The 21,516-nt window shown below is 43.9% G+C and overlaps 1 protein-coding gene across 1 annotated transcript in view; it reads right to left on the reverse strand.

Moving 5' to 3' along the window:
* Nucleotides 1–8,668: 8,668 nt before the first annotated feature.
* Nucleotides 8,669–21,516, reverse strand: part of LOC311312971 (heparan-sulfate 6-O-sulfotransferase 3-B-like) — a gene marked incomplete at both ends in the record, with an annotated part of 102,563 nt that continues 89,715 nt past the window's right edge. Inside the window, 4 exons of the mRNA XM_084442978.1 lie at nt 8,669–8,991; nt 11,166–11,251; nt 11,358–11,475; nt 17,286–18,061. Of these exons, the coding sequence (XP_084299104.1) occupies nt 8,669–8,991; nt 11,166–11,251; nt 11,358–11,475; nt 17,286–18,061 (1,303 nt within the window). The remainder of the gene's footprint in view (nt 8,992–11,165; nt 11,252–11,357; nt 11,476–17,285; nt 18,062–21,516) is intronic.

A 21,516-nucleotide genomic window follows, 5' to 3' on the forward strand; every position in this document is an offset into this window, starting at 1 on the left:
GGGACAGGGGTTTCTTTCTACGACAGTAGAGGAAAAAGACTGTCTGCTGAACTCTGGCTGAAACATTTGCAGCCACCCCCTTCCTGTCTGCTGGTCCGCCTCCAGGAAGGCCCTCCCAACGAGCTCTGGCCAATGACAGAGCAGACACAGATTTGCAGTGTAAAAACTGGCTGTGGAGGCCAGACTGACAGGCTAGTTGATGCAAAACTAAATCTGTAGGCGTGTGCTCATTCTTTTTTCTTAGTATTCTAGTATTCTTTGACTACAGCTATTTAAAACTATTCCTCCTCTATTATGAGAATATTGGTTTTTGAAATAAATTATTGTATGCAAGCAGAACATCAACAAATATAGGCATGGCTGTCGTATAGTAACTTTATCAGTAATAGTGTAGCCTATTTAGACTATAATAACACTCATTTTACAATGGCCTTGTCTTTCTCTACACTGATGCCAGTGGTTATCAAGGGCAAACGTTTGATCAATTATAAATATAGATCTTTCTGATCTAGGGGATGAAAGGGGGGCAAAGTAACACCGTTATTAGACCAGACACTTTTGCATTTCGCTACATAGATATTTATAGCAAAGCTGATAACAATTGCTAGGTTATGACTGGTATATTACATTACTAGCTAATAACATGACAAGTTAGCACCTATCTAGCTTGATAGAAATCACGTAGACCAAGTTATGTCGAACGTTTACTAGCAAATGTCATTTTATAGAAGTCAAGACGAGAACAAGTAAAGTCTCTAATTAGCCAAGGTTTCTCAACATGTAGCCTAGCTAACGTTGGCTCACTAAACTAGCAAGACAGCCACTTAAACTAGCTAGCAAACTAGCTGCGTGACATGAAGTCACCAGGCTAGCTTATCACGTAGCTTCCTAGTCTAGTCCCTGATCATGAAGTCATCAGGCTAGCTTATCACCTAGCTCCCTAGTCTAGTCCCTGATCATGAAGTCATCAGGCTAGCTTATCACGTACCTAGTCTAGTCCCTGATCATGAAGTCATCAGGCTATCTTATCACCTAGCTACCTAGTCTAGTCCCTGATCATGAAGTCATCAGGCTAGCTTATCACCTAGCTACCTAGTCTAGTCCCTGATCATGAAGTCATCAGGCTAGCTTATCACCTAGCTTCCTAGTCTAGTCCCTGATCATGAAGTCATCAGGCTAGCTTATCACCTAGCTTCCTAGTCTAGTCCCTGATCATGAAGTCATCAGGCTAGCGCTAGCTTATCACGTACCTAGTCTAGTCCCTGATCATGAAGTCATCAGGCTAGCTCATCACCTAGCTTCCTAGTCTAGTCCCTGATCATGAAGTCATCAGGCCAGCTTATCACCTAGCTTCCTAGTCTAGTCCCTGATCATGAAGTCATCAGGCTAGCTTATCACCTAGCTTCCTAGTCTAGTCCCTGATCATGAAGTCATCAGGCTAGCTTATCACCTAGCTTCCTAGTCTAGTCCCTGATCATGAAGTCATCAGGCTAGCTTATCACGTACCTAGTCTAGTCTGATTAGGCTGGGTACAGGACGTGCTAGCGTTAGCTTAGCTATAGTATGAGCTAGCTAGCCGGTTTGGTGGGAGTCCCAGATCAATCTTTATACGTGACATTATGCCCAATAACCGATAATCACAGCATTCCCATCCATACGAACATGTAAACCGTGTTAAAGCTGTGTTATTAGCCATGCTAATCTGAATATGAACATGCTAACCGTGTTAAAGCTGTGTTATTAGCCATGCTAATCTGAATATGAACATGTAACCCGTGTTAAAGCTGTGTTAGTAGCCATGCTAATCTGCTAGCACAGCTTTTCCCACCTGCTTACCTCATCCTCCTCACGATGAACCGATCCCAGATCAGCTACCAGGCTTCCTCCGGCACCACGACACCGGGAGAACACAAGACAGCGAGCTAGCTCTCCGGTAGAGTCGAAATTATAATATTCAACCGTCCATAACGGTTTGTCGTATTGAAGAAACTATGTTTTATTCGGTCGTAACCGCTCGACGGTTTGTTTTCCGTGACTTTGGAGCTCGGATTGGAGCAACAAGCATTTGACAGCTGCCTGTGCGACAGACTGTGGGTTGACTGAAAGGGGGACAATTTACACCCCGTCGCCTAACGATGTACATATCAAAGACTGAATACATCAAGTGCGTTATAGAAAAGTTGAATACATCGAGTAAGTGTTTTTTTGGTTGGAATTTATTCACTTTTTAGGGGGCAAATTGAGCGTAATTCTCAAATTGAAATCTACAGATCCCCCCGTGAGTACACTTGGTACATTCCAAACGAATGTCAGGAGGCTCGAGAAGGGCAAGGGTTTGCTGTTACCAAGGGAACAGCAGTGAAACCGTCATGTTTTTCAGGCCCAGAGATGAATGAGACATTTTATCGCAATGTTTAATTGAGGTTTTCTTGAAATAAACCAATAAATAAATATGTTTGGGGTGTTTATTTGCGTGTATAGCCTATATACTATTAGATTATTAACATAATACCTGCAGAACCGGTTCCAAAAAGGTGTATTGCCATTTGTTTTTATTGCTTCAGATAGGCTAGAGCTTTATCATAGGAGAGAGATATGCATCTTCCTCAGAAATATGCAAAGAAGGGACTTTTGACCTCTTAATCGCAGTTAATCAGATGGTCTGAATGAACCTAGTTTTATTTTCTACCTTCTCTGAGGGACAGGCAAGCTGTAGGCCTATGCAGCACTGTCATATCAGGATGGTTGTGTTGTAGGAAAAAATAAAACCTACACAGAAAGACTAGTTACAATCAGGTGAAAATGGCATGGTCTTATATCAATCCATCTGAAGGTCAGTACGTGAAGGCCTATAGAAATTGCAGAAATCTTCAGTTTTAAACTTTTTTTTAGTTGCTGACAAAAAAAGTTTTGTGTCTTCTACTGAGTAGACCTAATTTAGCCCCCCAAAATATCCTAATGTATAGCCTGCCTGGCTATAGGAGAGAGAGCAACTGCATAGCCTGCTGTACATTCTCAACTTATTAGAGAGATGGAGAGATGGTCAATGGGATCTATCAGCTAATCCATCTGTTCGACCCCCTGACATGTATGCAGCAGGCTAGGCTACACACCACAGTGGACATATCAATCCCAACATTGATCCTGGGGACTTTTCTCACACTATCAATACAACCATCACAATCATTTGAACTGACCTAGAGAATAATGACACCATAAACTGTGGTATGTCAAAGGAGTATGATTGCAGAGCTTGAGTTTTATTCAACCAATCATACCGCAGAAGTTCCTGACCCTTCTTTCATGTCCTCTGACACACCTCCCCAAATTCCACACTATTACCGCGGAACATATATTCTCTGTGCCATTTTATCGGTTGCCAGATATGGGATTATGTAGGTATTTATGGAGGCAATCACATTCCTACCAGTAAATTGAAAGCAGTATGCGTGGAATGATGAACCAGTATTGTTGTAGGCATCAGGGGAAAAAAAAAGATGACCAGACAACTGGAATGTCAGACTGCTGGATTGAGCTAGAAGGCTGCTGACCTGGCTCTGCCCTGTCGTCCAGAGCATAGCCCCCCCCCCGCCCCCCCCCCCACACACGCCAAGCACAGCAGCATCAGGCTCAGTGATGGATCACTGTACTACCGAAGGCAGCATGGCTGAATGGACATTTTATGGGGAGGGCCTACATGTCTACTCTGTCTTTATTTTATAGTTGATTGCCACCAAGGGCAGCCTACTGTAGCCTACATAAAAAAAGTTATACAAAACAAGTACTGTACACATGTAAACATGTTGTCCCCCACCCATTATGCATGTTCCCTTGTGGTATCAAGCCCCCTGCTTCTCATTAGGCGTTTTTATACAGAGATCCCACTATATTGCCCTGTAGAAGACCCCTCAATTTTCTGGCTTTGTTTGTTTATAATGAACCAAAGAAAGATGCATAATGTGTGATTTTATATTGCATGCCGGCAATCTGGAATCGAGAGGCATGACCCTTGGACGCAACATTTGCTAGTTGTTAAACAAGTCCATGCACCTGTGTGGTCAAAAGTCCTATAATGAATGTTGAAATACCGACATATCTAGCGCTACTAATGTCACATCATGTGTATCAATGATTAACCAAAGTAAGCTCTCTACAAACCATGGTAGAGTGAGTAAGAGTACAATAATGTCTCCATCTAGTGGGCAAACAAGTCCATGCACCTGTATGGTCAAAAGTCCTATTATGAATGTTACAGACATATCTAGCGCCATTAAACACCTCACACTCTACTCTCTGCAGATGTAGAAAGTACATGATTTCGCAAGTAAACTTTTCTGAGACTATACTGAGACACCAAGCATAGTTTTTGATGTAAAAATCTAAACGTACTTGTCAATGGAAAAATGCATTGGAAAGGCGCCCCTTTTGTGGTGGGCTCTGGTGCTACTGACTGACAGACTTACTCACTGACTGACTGACTGACTGACTGACTGACTCACTCACTCACTCACTCACTCACTCACTCACTCACTCACTCACTCACTCACTCACCCACTCACTGATGGACGATGTGACACCGGCCAAACTAAAGTCCCACCCCCTTCGGCTGTTGCCAGGTGGGGGGCAATAAAAGCTTTTTTTCAGAATGTCAGAATGACAGTCAGAATGAAAATGTTTCCATTAATATGTACAGTGCTGCACTCTTTCCCGACCAGGCATGAAGCCAGTAAGACGTTCTGTTCATTAAATTGCTCTATTAACCTCTCGTGACTACTGTGCATTACACTAGCTGTCACATTCATCTTATTTGGCCTTTTGGTAAAATATCAGAGTATGGGAGAACTCCAATCTTTGATCTCGTCACAGTGACAAGCCCCTTCAGAAGAGTGGAGCAGAGACATCAAGAGCTGTGTGGAAAGGTCATCTCGTATTGGTCCCTTCGAGGCTGAAAAAATGTCACTGTCAAACAGACTCCGATATGGGAGCAGAGGGAAAACAGCCAACCATGAGTTCCCCTTTGACCTTGTAGAGGGCTCAGCTGTCTGCCCCTCCGTCACCCACGGCGGCTTCTCCCTCCAAACTCATAAATAAAATATGATCTTGCAGTGAATTCACTTTGTTAATCCACCCTTTAATTCCCTCAGGTTATTAATTGCAACTTTGGTGTTAAACATGCTCCTAATGAAGATTGTAAGTACTGTATAATTCAGAACAGAACAGTACACAAGAACATTCATGTATGTATGTATGTATGTATGTATGTATGTATGTATGTATGTATGTATACACTATATGAGTATTACTAGACATATCTTAACAGTCTGGATGTATGTATGCATATATTCTATATTTTACACCTGCTGTATCTATGTATATAGTCCTTGTTCTTTTTATGCTTATTGCTACTATTCTATTCTGTATTCTGCATTTCCAACCTTTTACTGTTATTGTCCACTGCTGAATTGCTAAATTTCATCCTACATGAACTATTAAAGTTTATATCTATCTATCTATCTATCTATCTATCTATCTATCTATCTATCTGTCTGTCTGTCTGTCTGTCTGTCTGTCTGTCTGTCTATCTATCTATCTATCTATATCTCTCTCTCTCTCTCTCTCTCTCTCTCTCTATCTATCCGTCTGTCCGTCTGTCCGTCTGTCTGTCTGTCTGTCTGTCTGTCTGTCTGTCTGTCTGTCTGTCTGTCTGTCTATCTATCTATCTATCTATCTATCTATCTATCTATCTGTCTGTCTGTCTGTCTGTCTGTCTGTCTATCTATCTATCTATCTATATCTCTCTCTCTCTCTCTCTCTCTCTATCCGTCTGTCCGTCTGTCTGTCTGTCTGTCTGTCTGTCTGTCTGTCTGTCTGTCTGTCTGTCTGTCTGTCTATCTATCTATCTATCTATCTGTCTGTCTGTCTGTCTGTCTGTCTGTCTGTCTGTCTGTCTGTCTATCTGTCTATCTATCTATCTATCTATCTATCTGTCTGTCTATCTATATGTGCAGTATGTATGCTACTGTACACTGTGCTGTCAGTACTGGAAGTGCTCCCCCTAGTGGAATTGAAAGAGGCTACTCTACAGGGTTAAATGTAATTATGTTTAGGGTCATTTATTTTCAAAATGGTACAGTGAAAATAATTGCTGATTGATTTATTTAGGTAATTCAGAATCAATTACAAACAAAATGCCATTACTGAATGGTAACTCAAATTCAGGTTTCCAAAAAACAAGAGAAGTCAATTCCCTTGCAAGGCCACTAGATGTCAGGCTCCACCTTTATATTTGGTAGAACTGCTATACAGGAAGCTAGTGCACTAGCAGGAGGGGCCCTCAGAATTTGAGTTAGAACAAAACACAAGTGTTTTTTCATATCCCATATGTATCCCAATGGTTGTGGACTTTTATTTTGGGATGAATTTGTTTTGGGGCTATTCTTTAGACCTACCCCAATCTCTGAAAAAGAGCCAAATAAGGCCAGTCGGAATAGGGGAATAGTGACATAATAGCCCACTTGAGTATGCTCACTCTTAGTTACTGGGGTATGTACCAGGTCTGTCCTACATCACCAAAGAGTCAGAATGTAATCTACCTATACACATACTGAATATATTACTGTAAACATAGCTTAAGTTTAGACAGAAATTGTACTTTTGTGGTGAAAGGAAAAGATGACTCCTTTACTTTTTTGTCAGTTTTTATCAGAAAGACATACATTCCTGTCAAATATATGGTTATTCAATTGCCTAAGGTGCTATTGAACAATAGCCAGTGGTTATATGGATATATCTAGTACAGTTTTACTGCAAATTAGATCTCTTTAAGATAGGGTAAGACATTATTGATTCCCCCAGGGGGAGATTTGGCGTGTCAGCAGTTGAAAATTACAGATAGGGTGGAAAGAAAAGAACCACTAGATACAGGGTAACAAAAAAGACACTGATGAGGGGGGGGGGGGGGGGGGCAGCATTTAAAAAGGAATATCAGGGACTATATACATCCATATGTACAGTACCTGCGCAGTATACAATAGAATAAGATATATAGTTTGCCTTCAGCACTAGATTATGCTCTTAGTCACTTGTTTTAGAAAGAAGATGCACTTGTGAGTTCTGGCAAGTAGTAGTAGCCTACATTGGCTCTTCCTACGTTAAATGCAATTATTGTTAGTCGCTTTGGATAAAAGCATCTGCTAAATGACTGTAATGTAATGTAATGTACATACCTGCATACATTCCATCTGTATAAATATATATAACTATAAAAGTATATAAGTCTAGGTGTACACAATATATGTACAAGCTATACAGTATATGTACCTGCATACATTCAGTCTGTAAATATATATAACTATACAAATATATAAGTCAAGGAGTATAAATATACAGTATACATACATCCTGGCTGTTTAGATATATCGAGTAATACATATGTATACATCCATACATTCACACCTCTTTGACACACGGAAGCTTCCAAGCAGGTCACAATTTCACATCATTCTCTGAAACATCCAAATGAGGTCATTCTGAATGGGGGCTGGGTGACATAATAGCCTGTAGGTTTGAGAACATTCACTCTGATGTCGTCATATTTAGGCAGGGAAAGACCTGGTGTCTGTACTGCATCACCAAACAGTCAGAATGTGAGTAACCTTGTGCATCAGTGATGTTACTGTACCTGGGATCAGGTGTTTCAGGTCTTTCAACAGTCAGACACCCTCACCCAGGTGATCCAGCCAGGGTTGATCGAGCCCCAGCTTGTGTCCAGGTAGCACTACCCTACAGCCATCTTGAAGCCACTTCGCTGCCTCGGTGGCCATCTTGATGGCCCTTTGCTTACTGGCTCCTGTGATGCTGAGTCCAGTATGTCCAAGGCCCTGACGAGGGACTGGCCTGTGAACCTTCTGCATCCCACATCAATGCACTTCACTCACCACTACCCTTCAGCATTCTTCCACATGCTCAGCGTACTACTTTGGCCTCTTCCTCTCGTTAGTCTCCTCAATACGTTCCCAAGCGAAGTAACAACTGAGTTCCAAGAAAATTACCTGCTTGGAAGCTTTCAAAATCAACAGAAACTTCAGAGTCTGGCCCAGGTCAGCTTTCACCTCCCAGTCTTGTGTAGCTCAGGAGGAAGAGCGGGTCGTGATGATGATTGTAGGAAGTTCGAATTCCGGCTCCTCCTGACTACCTGTCAACCTTACCAAGTGTCCTTGGGTAAGACACTGATGCCCAAATTGCTCCCAATGAGCAGGCTAGCGCCTTGCATGGAGCTGCCGCCATTGGTGTGTGAATGAGAGGCCTTCACTGTAAAGCGCTTTGGATAAAAGCGCTATATAAGTGCAGTCCATTTACCATTTACCATTTATTTACCGTTGCTAGCAGGCCAGTGGAGATGGTCCTAGTAGCTGATGTTAGCTTCTCCCTGGCCCTGACGAAAGCGATGGTCTTCACTGGGCAGAGGCACTTGTAGTGGCTAATACCATTGCAGATGGTGTCTGCTATTGCCTTCAGGACTTGGTCATAGCCCTCGGCCAGGGCTTTCGAACAGAAACTGAGGAGTTGCTTCCGGGTCCCTCTCTGCTGGTGCTCAAGCTGGTGACTCCACCTTCCACCAGCAGAACAACTTGGATGGGTTCGGTAGAACATCATAGACAGCCTGGATTCAGAATCGTATCCGATGGGGCTCGGCTTTCCGAATCTCCAGCACCCTGTGCCTCGGTCGCGACTCAGCGACATCCACGGCTTCTGCTGCCCTCCACCTCCGTCCTGTCCCGACCTCGATCCCAGCCTGGGAGACGTTTGGGTCACAGGATTCTCGGTATTGGAGCACCTCCATAGAAGGGTTCACCACAAACTCTTCATTCAAGCTGCTGATGGGGAGCTTCAGTTTGGTGTTCGGCCTGTAGAGGGCGATACTGCTCAGGCTCCGAGGTCGTCCCAGCAACTTCTGTAGGAACCTGCTGACTCTCCTCTCAAAGCCCTTGACTGTGGACACCTCATAGATCAAGAGGAGCCAGAGAATTCCCTGTTGATATCCAAGCCTTGGATAGGCCCAACATGTCCACTGTGGCTTGCCAGTCTTCCTGCACTCGGTTGGTCGTTTGGCTGGATGCTGCGTCTCTACTACTGCGGTCAAAACACCTTTCCTTTCACTGGTTTCTCCGTGATAGATGGTATCTGGGTACTGGGTAAAGCAAAACTTGTTAAGGGTCATTCTTTTCTTCAGCACCAGGGATCTGTACTTCACCGGCTTGGAGCTCATACGAGCCTAGGAGATCAGCTCCTCCACGCCCTTCAGGACCCACCTGCTACCTGGGACAGATGTTGTTGTCACAGTCAGATCATCCATAACCTAAGGGACCTAATAGGCAGCTTTCGGACACCGAGCTCAGTGAGAGGCCCTGTGTACTGAAGCAGACTTCACCAGCACGTTCAAGGGCAGAACGGATCACTGAAATGATGCATCCAGTAAGGATTCCCTTCTTGAGCTTGGGCCACTCTGAGGTTGTAACCCTAACCCAGTTGTAACCCTAACCCTGTACCTAACCCTAACCCAGTTGTAACCCTAACCCTGTACCTAACCCTAACCCAGTTGTAACCCTAACCCTGTACCTAACCCTAACCCAGTTGTAACCCTAACCCTGTACCTAACCCTAACCCAGCAGAGACTCTCAGAGTGAAGCCGTTGCAGAAGTCCAGAATGAGATCCCTAAACCGGCACTGGATACGGTGTTCCAGAGAGAGGATGCATTTGAACATGTACAAAGAGCATTGTACAGTATCAGCTAGCGATATGATACCAGTCACATCCCTAAACCCCTGTTATGGATGAAGGGATGTGTTGTCAGAGATGGAGCCATTGAACAAGTCCTATTTAAGAAATCCCCAGCACCTACAGAGCTGAGAGATATTACTCATTTGTATTGCAAAGATGCAAACTGGGGAGAGAGAGTAGGATGAGCCAGTGCCACTCTGATGGCCTTCCTGTATCCTGTGTTACCTCATCCATTCATCGCTTACAGAAGCACATCGGTACATGCGTTTGTGTGTGCGCGCGTACACACACACACACACACACACACACATACACACACACACACACACACACACACACACACACACACATTTATTTTATTTCTGTGTCCTGTTTTCGTATGCTCTTGTTTGTTTTCTAGTTTCCGTTGTCTTTGAAATGACAGTATTTGTATAGGTAGATTACATTCTGACTCTTTGGTGATGTAGGACAGACACCTGGTACATACATCAGCAAATCTGATGAAGATAGGAGTGAGCAAACACATTCTTCCCAAAAGAAAAGTCCACAACAATCCAGTTCATTAATGGGAGACATAGGGGATATGAAAAAATACTGTTGGGTTTTGTTCTAACTCAGGTAGGGGTATCTCGAAAACTAAAGCCTTTTTGAGGACTTGTCGCTAGACTATAAGCCAATGTTTTTACTCATGATCACTGACTACCAGAAGACATTTCACTTCCTTTAGCTTGAGTCTGCCCAGAGAGTCAGGTGGGTTTCAAGCACTGAAAAGTGAAATGCTTTTATAGTATTTTGACCTACGTAGCTGTAGACTGTACTACTGTGTGTATTTGAAAGTTATTTTCAGCAGTATTTGACATATTCTTCGAAATATACTGTACTTTTTCTTGGTTTACTTTTACTTCCCAGTTTCATATTCCAATTTCACTGAAAGGCTATAGCGGAAGTGTAGCCTTGTGAAACCATTCTGATCTTGCAAACTCATTTTGTTTCACTTTGAAGGTGGGCAAAATCTCAAGGCTCTCTCTCAAGGCTGCAGGAAATCCAAACATGGTCACATGTGAGTGACTGTACTGAATTGATTTTCTTGTTTGCAAGGACAGATGTATGTGACTACAATTGATGCCATTCTATCTGTTGCCTTGTGTATATCAGGAAATGTTGAGAAATTAGTTGTCAATTAGTGTGGTCATCTGCTACAACATATCTCTCATTCATCACTTTAACCAAGACAAATCTTTCAGTCAACACAACCATGCCTAAAGAAGAAGTGGACGATGAGACAGACTGTAGCCCACTGGACGAGTACATCAAGAGATACTATCTTCCTGTCATGAATGAGATCATCTTTGCAACGGGTAACATCACCCCCCCCCTTATATACCTGGCGAAGCTGAGGCCGTGGAAGTAGCAGCAGCATCGTCGTGGTTGACCAGGCCACCGCCCACTTCCTCTATGTCACCAGCATGCCTTTATTAGCGCAACACCGCTGGAGGTTATGGCCCATAGGGGAGCTCATAGAGCTCATTTGCTCATGAGCAAATTCGTCTTGTTTGGTTTCCACTTCAACCTCTACGGCAGCATCCTCTTCCCACCTGGTTGAGTGTGTTCGGCGTAGTGGCGGGGGTGCGCCCCCTGCAGGCGTCCTGGGTGGAGGGGAGGAGTCGGGTGGGCGTCGTCGCCCGTGTGGTGGCCTGTGGTGGGGATCACCCTCCATGCTCTAGACGATCACCTCGGAAACTACTATAGGAGCAACACCACGTACTGCCTGGACTTTGCCAGTATATTCACACTTATGATTCATCTAGAATAGCTGTCAAACCGTTCCTTTTAATTTGCCTGGTATCAGAGATGAGATGTATGTGGAGCTGCAGAAGCTCAGACAACAGAAAACAGCCTAGGAGCAAAGTCATGTCTCTCTCTCAGTCATTACACGTTTCTGGCTGTTAAACGCTTTGGATCATACCATCACACCATCTGGGGGGGTAAAGATGTGCAGCGGTCCCAGTCGATGGGGAGTCAGTGATCCAGGGGGCTGGAGAGCAGCAGGAATACATATACCGGCAATCAACACAGGCTAAACCCGCTTCCCAGATTCCCAGGGAAACATCCCCTTGAGGAAGTATCAGAGAAATCAACAGCAGGTTTCAAGGACAGTCAATATTGTCTTACAAGTGAATTATCAATCGCCGTGCTGTAGAGAAGGAAGACTAACACTATTGGATGATGCCGTCTTCATCTAAAGTAGGCCAACACCAGCCCAGTCACCCCATGGATACGTGTCTCATCACATGCTTCCGTCTAGCGGGTAAAACAGATCTATGCTGCATAGACCCGTTTTTACCAGAAACTAGAAGTGTGTGGTATGATACGTTCATCGATTGTGATGTTCTGTTGTGTCTGTTACAGACAGGAGACCTCTATCTATCCAGACTTGAGGTAGAGGGGTCCACACATCCAACGTGAATGAATGTTCCCCCAGTCATCATTAAACCACGGAGTGTGTGTGTGTGTGTATATATATATATATATATATATATATATATATAGTGACATTCTCCCTGGCGGTGGGTCGTCGGAGGTTGTCACATGACTGCGACCACGCCCTTCCTGGGTCCTGCCGTGCATGAATGTCCGTTTCAGCACCACAGACAGCGTGCCTCAGCAGAAACGGCCAGAGAGGGCACGGCCGACCAACCCAGACCCAATCAGCACCATGGACAGCGGGGACAGGTGGTAGAAAGGCCCTTTCTGGTTGCCCGGGCAACCCTACTCCCAGGTTCACAAGGTTCAGAATCAATTATCACGATGCTATTCGATTCGATTCAATATCGATTCGGTTAGTGTTACTAAAACCTGTTTGTTTTTTAGCTGTAACCTTAAAGGAGTAGTAAAGGGAAAATGCATGTTTAGCCCTGTTTTAAGGTTACTTATGATCATATACGATGGTTCAGATCAAAACGCTGACAAAACTAGCACTTTTGAGAAAGTCTGATAATTGCTCTACCACCGTTTTGGTCATACAATGGATGTGGATGGGCACTTATTATACGGCTCTTATTATAGCCTACATCACAATAACTCTAATAGGAACACACAGAATAAAAAGTTATCTTTCAGTACAACTCAGAGTGATGGTACCTACGCACTTCTTTCAGGCAAACTCTCCCTTTTGGAATGAATGACCAAATAAATATGAGAAAAGCTGCTCCACTGAGATGTGCACTTGCAGTATACTGAGTGGCAATTGAGGTTTATTCAAATCACTTTGTCACAACATGGTACACAACGTGGGGGAATGGCAGATAACAAAGGATTAACTTGGTGGTTGAATGTGACACTTACATTTAAGCAACAACAAAACAAAGCTATTGTTATTGTTTATGTTGCTAGGCTACCTAGTTTGCGGAAGTTTACACACGTATGTGCTGCGACTAAATAGTTCTATGCTCAATATTTTAAAAAGCCTTTCCAGATAAACTAGAATCTTACTTTATGGCGAATTATATGTCAGAACGCCGACTAACACCTCAGTGAGTTTCTTGTCTTTGAAATTGAGTGTTTAACATGTTTTTTGAATGATTTTTCAAGGTGCCCACCCACATCCATTGTATGACCAAAACGGTGGTAGAGCAATTATCAGACTTTCTCAAAAGTGCTAGCTTTGTCAACGTTTTAATCTGAACCATTTATATGATCATAAGTAACATTAAAACAGGGCTAAACATGCATTTTCCCTTTATTACTCCTTTAATTACATGACTGCCAAGTTATGCAACACATCACCAATATGTCCTTACCTTGTAACTGCTGAATAACATGAGAAGAGACCGGTGATCCAGTATGTTTTCTACAATAATGGACTGCAACTATTGACCATACAATTATTCTATTTCTCTTGAGCAATAATCTCAAAAAATCAGGGGAACACTTACTTCAATAAAATAATTATTACATTATAATATATAAATCAGTGATATTATGGCAATTGAACAGTGAGTGTCTTTGAGATTCCCTAATGGGAGTTTTGGTGTTTACATTTGGGGATGCTGGTTTTCATACTATATCTACAGTAGGTGTAGCTCTGTAACAATGATCTCAGCCAGGAAATGTCCATGTTTGTTCAATGCATTTATTTCTAATACGTATCTGAAGTACTACTCCCCCAACTTTGCAGATCTACAAGAAAGTCACAGATAAAGTATGAGAAGACCAATGTCATCAAGACAGCTCTTATTATAACCTACATCACAATAATTCTAATAGGAACACACAGAATAAAAAGTTATCTTTCAGTACAACTCAGAGTGATGGTACCTACGCACTTCTTTCAGGCAAACTCTCCCTTTTGGAATGAATGACCAAATAAATATGAGAAAAGCTGCTCCTCTGAGATGTGCACTTGCAGTATACTGAGTGGCAATTGAGGTTTATTCAAATCACTTTGTCACAACATGGTACACAGCGTGGGGGAATGGCAGATAAATAAAACTTTTTTTCACATCACAAAGGATTAACTTGGTGGTTGAATGTGACACTTACATTTAGGCAACAACAAAACAAATGTGAATTTTTAAAATTATTATTCAGCCATTTTACATTTTAAAACATTTTTCTGCCTAAATTTTCTGCCTAAATTTCCAACTGTCTGGGCGTAATGCGAACTGTAGCTATGATGAGACAGGCCGTGCCTCCTTGTGTTAGCATCTATCTGAACAACCAGAAATAGGCCTTAAAAAGCACTCTAATTTAAACATTGCATTGTCTTGTCTGGCCAGTAGCACACACTGCTATGGAGAGGGAGGGAGTCCTTGTGTGACTACTATGAGAACAGTCTCAACCGGTTGAAAATAGGACGATATATTTACCACGCCTGCCTCTCCAAACATATTTCGGGGCCATCTTGTGAGCATATAAAAACCCAGGAAGTGTGACCGAACACCACATTCATCCTTTACACCGTATTCTGATAACGATAATCATGTTCAAGCATTCTGTCTCTCCAGAGCCTCTGCCAATCATTGAGTAGATGAAAATAAGCTGCTGTTTCTGTGTGTGTGTGTGTGTGTGTTTGTAACCTTGTGAGAGAGAAATTAACAACACACCTCTGGCACTGTATAAGATAATGATCTGATGGACAGTATACTGGTCTACATATCTATATCTATAACATACAGTATATGAAGTAAAACAGACTTGATTAACAATGATGAGCACACACACACGACATGCACGCACCCACACACACATGCACCCGACAACAATTGAACTCACATGGTCACAATGATATTGAGTCATTAAGACACAATATAACTTAATCACATACTGTATTCAATTTTCTAGGACGAAATGTGTCATTACACTGTGAATGATTGCAATTGTGAGTAAAAAAACAAGTGATATAGCAGCAAATTAGTTCATGTCATGTCACTTTTAAGTTAAACTTTTTCATTTAAATTAATGTCTGTTTCGCTACGATCTGTCGCTGGCTGAGGTAACCTAATAATGATTCAGCCCCCCCCCCCATTCATGAAAGCCTTTCCATTGCAGTTCTGAGAGTTGTCTGGTGTCTGTGGTGACATTCCCTTCCTCCCCAGCAAATATCCCAAGCCACGCACAGTCAGCAGTATTTGGTCCGCCAGAGAGAATAGGCAGAGCTAAAAAAAAAAAAAAGATACAAAACAAGAGAAAGAGGATAGGTGGAACTGATACACGACTGAACGAAACAGAAAGACCGTTATTATGAGCAAAGAAATACACACACGAAATAATTTTTCTGTGGAGGTGTGGCTCATTCACTGTCTGAACACCGACATCAAACAGGCGACACTGTGGTTTTGAAGTGATCACTGAAATACAGTCCCAGAACACACTGCAATCACCCCCCCCCCCCCTCCCGCGCCCAAAAAAGAACTGGGAAGTTGGAGATGATCACTTTAATGTAGCAATTCTATAATCTATAAGAGATGCATACAGTCCAACTGTATCAGTGCCTTTATTGCAGATGAAACATGAAAACATAATGGCTTTCAACCACAACATTATATTTCCAAGTACAGTAATGATGTGTAATAAAGTGTTTTAATAGGGGAGCTACTGAACAGAGTAGTGGTATACTGTAGAACAGCGTGTTAATCTTTGTTGTACAGCTACTGTATACTGCTACGCTCCGCTTTGATCCCGGCCCGGCTGGACCGGGATTAGAACCTCTTCTCTGCCCACACAGCGCCGATCAACACGGATCCACACATGGAAAAGCAGCCGCCGTGACGGACAGCAGAACTGGGGACGAATGCTGATCACTTCATTGGCAGTCGGGATGCAAAACAGCCACACTTACCACACTTAATTCATTACCTGTGTGTACTCTTTATCTACACACTCCGGAGAGACACACTGTACTTCACTAAGCCGGTTTATAGCGTTGTAAAAAAATTGTATTTTCTACAGTTGTGGTACTTGTTATGTAAAAGGCAAATGTCTTAGGTGTAGGATGGGGCAGAATAAAAATGTGGATGATTTGCTTCAGGGGGTAATCCTCTTTTTGTGAGTCTATGACGGATTTCTCCTTCCAACACAGTTAGCAGCTGAGAAGGAGCAGCTTCCGCTCTGAATTTCCAAGATAAAAACACAAAGTTCTTGTGACAAAGTGCTGTACTCCATAAAGAATATTGCACTAAAGAAATGAGCAAATTGCATTATATTCAAAACATCTGAATCAACAATATTTATATTATCTGATCTGAATTTGTTAAAAATATCTATTAACAATATTTTGGTTGCAGAAAACCACAATTGGCTAACCATGACCCATTAATACGCACAGATATATTCTCCTAAAGGTATACTTTGGCTCTCATTTTTTCTTTAGGAAGTCACTCTCTGTCACCAAACCATTTGTCAAATATAATCTGGACACAGGACATGCAACAATCAGCACTTTAATACTGTTTCCTGTTCAACTAATGTATTCCTGCCAGTTGCAACAAAACAAAAAAACATTGATCGATATCCCTCCCCTGAACACCGAGCATCCCAATAAAAGAACCATCACAGAGCAAGCAGCTTCTTTTCATCGTGTCTTTAGGCTTTGTTGACAGTCTTCAAAGAGTTCACAAGTTGAGCAAAGAGTCACAGTCTGCATGATAATGAATAATCAAGGCGGGGAAGCAAAGGAGCAAAACAAACGGCCATTACAGAGAAATCTAGTCGAACCGTTTGAAGATTTAAGACACCAAACGGCACCTCGAGGCAGAGTTGCTGTGTGACTCTCAGACTTGGCAGTTTCATGACCTAAAGAAACTGTAGCAGAGCGCTGGTATCACACTGAAGCTGAGAGACATAGAGAGAGATATACTGCATCAACAGAGAGAGCGAGAGAGGAGAGAGAGACATGGAAAGAGAGAGAGAGAGAGAGAGAGACTTGTAGACTATCCTCTGGGGCCCCTCTCTCTCTCTCTCTCTCCTTGTGTGGTCAGGGGGCGGGGCGTGCGGCCTCACCAACGGGCCACCTGGCTCGTGTAGTCCTCGGTGGTGGCGGCGAGGTCCCGCCCGCCCTCGCCCGCCCCGCCCCCCTCGCCGTCCGCTCCCCCCGCCGCCGCCCCGCCCCCATCGCCGCGGCGCCCGACGGCGAACCAGGAGCCTCCCTGTTCCCTCTGCTCCCTGAGCCAGCGGCGTTCCTCCCGTCTCCTCAGGCGCTCCTCCCTGCGCTCGCGCTGCCGCGTGAACTGGAAGCGACGCAGGAAGAGGTCCTTGGCGAACTCATACAGCTGGACGTCCAGCTGGTTGAGGTCCTCGATGCGCCGGCGCACACCCTCGCTCAGGTCCACGTTGGCGGCGCGCGTGCTGTTGATCTGCGTGAAGGCGGCGATGAAGCGCAGGCTGAACGTCCGCTCGAACAGGTACTGCGTCTTGCGCTGGAACTCGGTGAGGCCGTAGAACGCCATGTTCTTCAGGTTGCTCATGGCGCTGCCCAGCAGGACGCGGCCGCGCTCGCTCTCGTTCATGGAGGACAGGTTGTAGCAGCCCACCAGGCTGAGGTCTGCCAGCATGCGCACCTGCCGGTTGTTGGCCAGGTTGGAGGGGCAATCCATGAAGTCGGTCAGGGACACGCCCGTCCAGTCGTCGCCGCGGTAGCATGCGGGCAGCTCGTCCTGGGTGGGCGAGCGGCCGTCGCACATGTGCAGGGACGTCTTCCAGGTGGCGCCGCGCTGGACGTGCTTCCACTCGCTGAGGTAGCGGGAGACCGGGTCGCGCAGCATGGTGATGTAGTAGAAGTTCCTGCAGCCAGACGAAAAAAATACAAATGAAACACAGTCAGAGAACGGCGCGAACGGCGCGACATCATCACAGCTCGCCGCCATCTGTGACATCACCACAGCTTGCCGCCGGAGTGGCAGATGGTAACTCCTCTGACGACGTGTAACAACACTTCAAGGTTGAACGGTAATTGCTATTCAAAGGAGCGGGGATGATATTATCGGAGAAAACGCCCCCTGGGGGGTTGGAGCGCGATGGCAAATCACAGCCTGGTTTTTGTGTCTGAGCAACTTCACTCATGTTGAAAGATAACGTCTCCAGTGTTTTGGTAGACTCACAAGCCAGTCTCTAGCTTTTAATTGTCGGCTGACATGTTGGATGATTGACTATATAAACCAACCTTTAATCGTTTTGCCAGAGAATAGAATAGATGGAAAGTGTCCCAAACGCTCTTGGGAAACTTGGGAAAGTTCTCGTGATTATTGGGTCTCTACAGTGCTGCTGTAACTTAGGACTGTTGGTCAATCGCAGATTTTATATCTGACAATGAATTGAAATGAACAACTGTGAACTTATTATATCACCTAAACGCACCCCCTTTCATGCAGACAGAATATGAGATCATGCTGGAAAAGTGCTGAAGAGGCCCTAAATGTTGGGTCACACAATTAATGAGGCAGAAACCTACAGTACATCAGCTCACTCATGATGAGGGTAATTATGAAGATTTTAATGCTGATTTTATAGCGTAAAAATGTGTGTCAGTGGAGCTTGAAGCACAGATACTCTCTCTCTCTCTCTCTCTCAGATACTCTCTCTCTCTCTCTCTCAGATACTCTCTCTCTCTCTCTCAGATACTCTCTCTCTCTCAGATACTCTCTCTCTCAGATACTCTCTCTCTCTCAGATACTCTCTCTCTCTCTCAGATACTCTCTCTCTCTCAGATACTCTCTCTCTCACAGATACTCTCTCTCAGATACTCTCTCTCTCTCAGATACTCTCTCTCAGATACTCTCTCTCAGATACTCTCTCTCTCTCAGATACTCTCTCTCTCTCAGATACTCTCTCTCTCTCTCAGATACTCTCTCTCTCTCTCTCAGATACTCTCTCTCTCAGATACTCTCTCTCTCTCAGATACTCTCTCTCTCTCTCAGATACTCTCTCTCTCTCTCTCTCTCTCTCAGATACTCTCTCTCTCTCAGATACTCTCTCTCTCAGATACTCTCTCTCTCTCTCAGATACTCTCTCTCTCTCAGATACTCTCTCTCTCTCTCAGATACTCTCTCTCTCTCAGATACTCTCTCTCTCAGATACTCTCTCTCTCTCAGATACTCTCTCTCTCTCTCTCAGATACTCTCTCTCTCTCAGATACTCTCTCTCTCTCTCTCAGATACTCTCTCTCTCTCTCAGATACTCTCTCTCTCTCTCTCAGATACTCTCTCTCTCTCAGATACTCTCTCTCTCAGATACTCTCTCTCTCTCAGATACTCTCTCTCTCAGATACTCTCTCTCAGATACTCTCTCTCTCTCTCTCAGATACTCTCTCTCTCAGATACTCTCTCTCACAGATACTCTCTCTCTCTCTCTCTCTCAGATACTCTCTCTCTCTCAGATACTCTCTCTCTCAGATACTCTCTCTCTCTCAGATACTCTCTCTCTCTCTCTCTCTCTCTCTCTCTCACAGATACTCTCTCTCTCTCTCAGATACTCTCTCTCTCTCTCAGATACTCTCTCTCTCTCACAGATACTCTCTCTCTCTCAGATACTCTCTCTCTCAGATACTCTCTCTCTCAGATACTCTCTCTCTCAGATACTCTCTCTCTCTCTCTCTCTCAGATACTCTCTCTCTCAGATACTCTCTCTCTCTCAGATACTCTCTCTCTCTCTCAGATACTCTCTCTCTCTCTCTCTCTCAGATACTCTCTCTCTCTCTCTCTCTCTCTCTCAGATACTCTCTCTCTCTCTCTCAGATACTCTCTCTCTCTCAGATACTCTCTCTCTCTCAGATACTCTCTCTCTCAGATACTCTCTCTCTCTCAGATACTCTCTCTCTCAGATACTCTCTCTCTCTCAGATACTCTCTCTCTCTCAGATACTCTCTCTCTCTCAGATACTCTCTCTCTCACAGATACTCTCTCTCTCAGATACTCTCTCTCTCTCAGATACTCTCTCTCTCTCAGATACTCTCTCTCTCACAGATACTCTCTCTCTCAGATACTCTCTCTCTCTCAGATACTCTCTCTCTCTCAGATACTCTCTCTCAGATACTCTCTCTCTCTCTCAGATACTCTCTCTCTCTCAGATACTCTCTCTCTCTCAGATACTCTCTCTCTCTCTCTCTCTCTCATAGATCCTCTCTCTCTCTCAGATACTCTCTCTCTCAGATACTCTCTCTCTCTCTCAGATACTCTCTCTCTCTCAGATACTCTCTCTCTCTCAGATACTCTCTCTCTCTCTCAGATACTCTCTCTCTCTCAGATACTCTCTCTCTCTCAGATACTCTCTCTCTCTCTCAGATACTCTCTCTCTCTCAGATACTCTCTCTCTCAGATACTCTCTCTCTCTCAGATACTCTCTCTCTCTCAGATACTCTCTCTCTCAGATACTCTCTCTCTCTCTCAGATACTCTCTCTCTCTCAGATACTCTCTCTCTCAGATACTCTCTCTCTCTCAGATACTCTCTCTCTCTCAGATACTCTCTCTCTCTCAGATACTCTCTCTCTCTCAGATACTCTCTCTCTCTCTCTCTCAGATACTCTCTCTCTCTCAGATACTCTCTCTCTCTCTCTAGTAGACTGATTGTTTCAGCGCCTCAAATCCCCTTGTTTTTATATGAAAGTGGCACCACAGTTAATCACGCTCAATTTAACTGTATCCTTAACTGCACCCTTTTGTATTTTAGTACTTAGTACTTTTTGTACCCCCTGTATATGTACAGTATATTGTGCCATTCTGTGCCCCCCCCCCTCATTATACTGTTTATACATTCCTGTGCCACCATCTATCTATCGTAATAATCACGATCACAATATCAGGCAAAATAATCACTTTTGTTTAAATAATCGTCATCATCATGCAGCCCTAGTGTCCAAAAAGTCAGAATATCATTGGTAACACTATTACTATTTGACTACATACTAATATACCTTGGTAAATTAAGATAATACCTTGGTGTTAAGATTAAGATAATACCATAGCGTTTTCATCTAGTTAATTATTTCTAATCCCCCCCCCCCACAAGTCTCAGGTATTTGAGCCGTCAGTCGGGAGAGAAAACCCAGCCACACAGTTAAGAAGAGGAATGGGTTCTGGAATATTCCAGAGGCGAGGAGCTGTTAAATGAGATCTATTCTGCCTCTTCTCCGGTGAGTGACTGTCCCCTCACTCCTCGTGAGCCCGAGGACAGCCGGCGAACACGGAAGACAAACGGGAAAGCTTCACGCCGACTCATCGCTTCTCCGTGACGGCGACTTACG

This window comes from Borostomias antarcticus (genome assembly GCF_949987555.1).
Source record: "Borostomias antarcticus genome assembly, chromosome: 9".
In the NCBI taxonomy this organism is placed as follows: Eukaryota; Metazoa; Chordata; class Actinopteri; order Stomiiformes; family Stomiidae; genus Borostomias; species Borostomias antarcticus.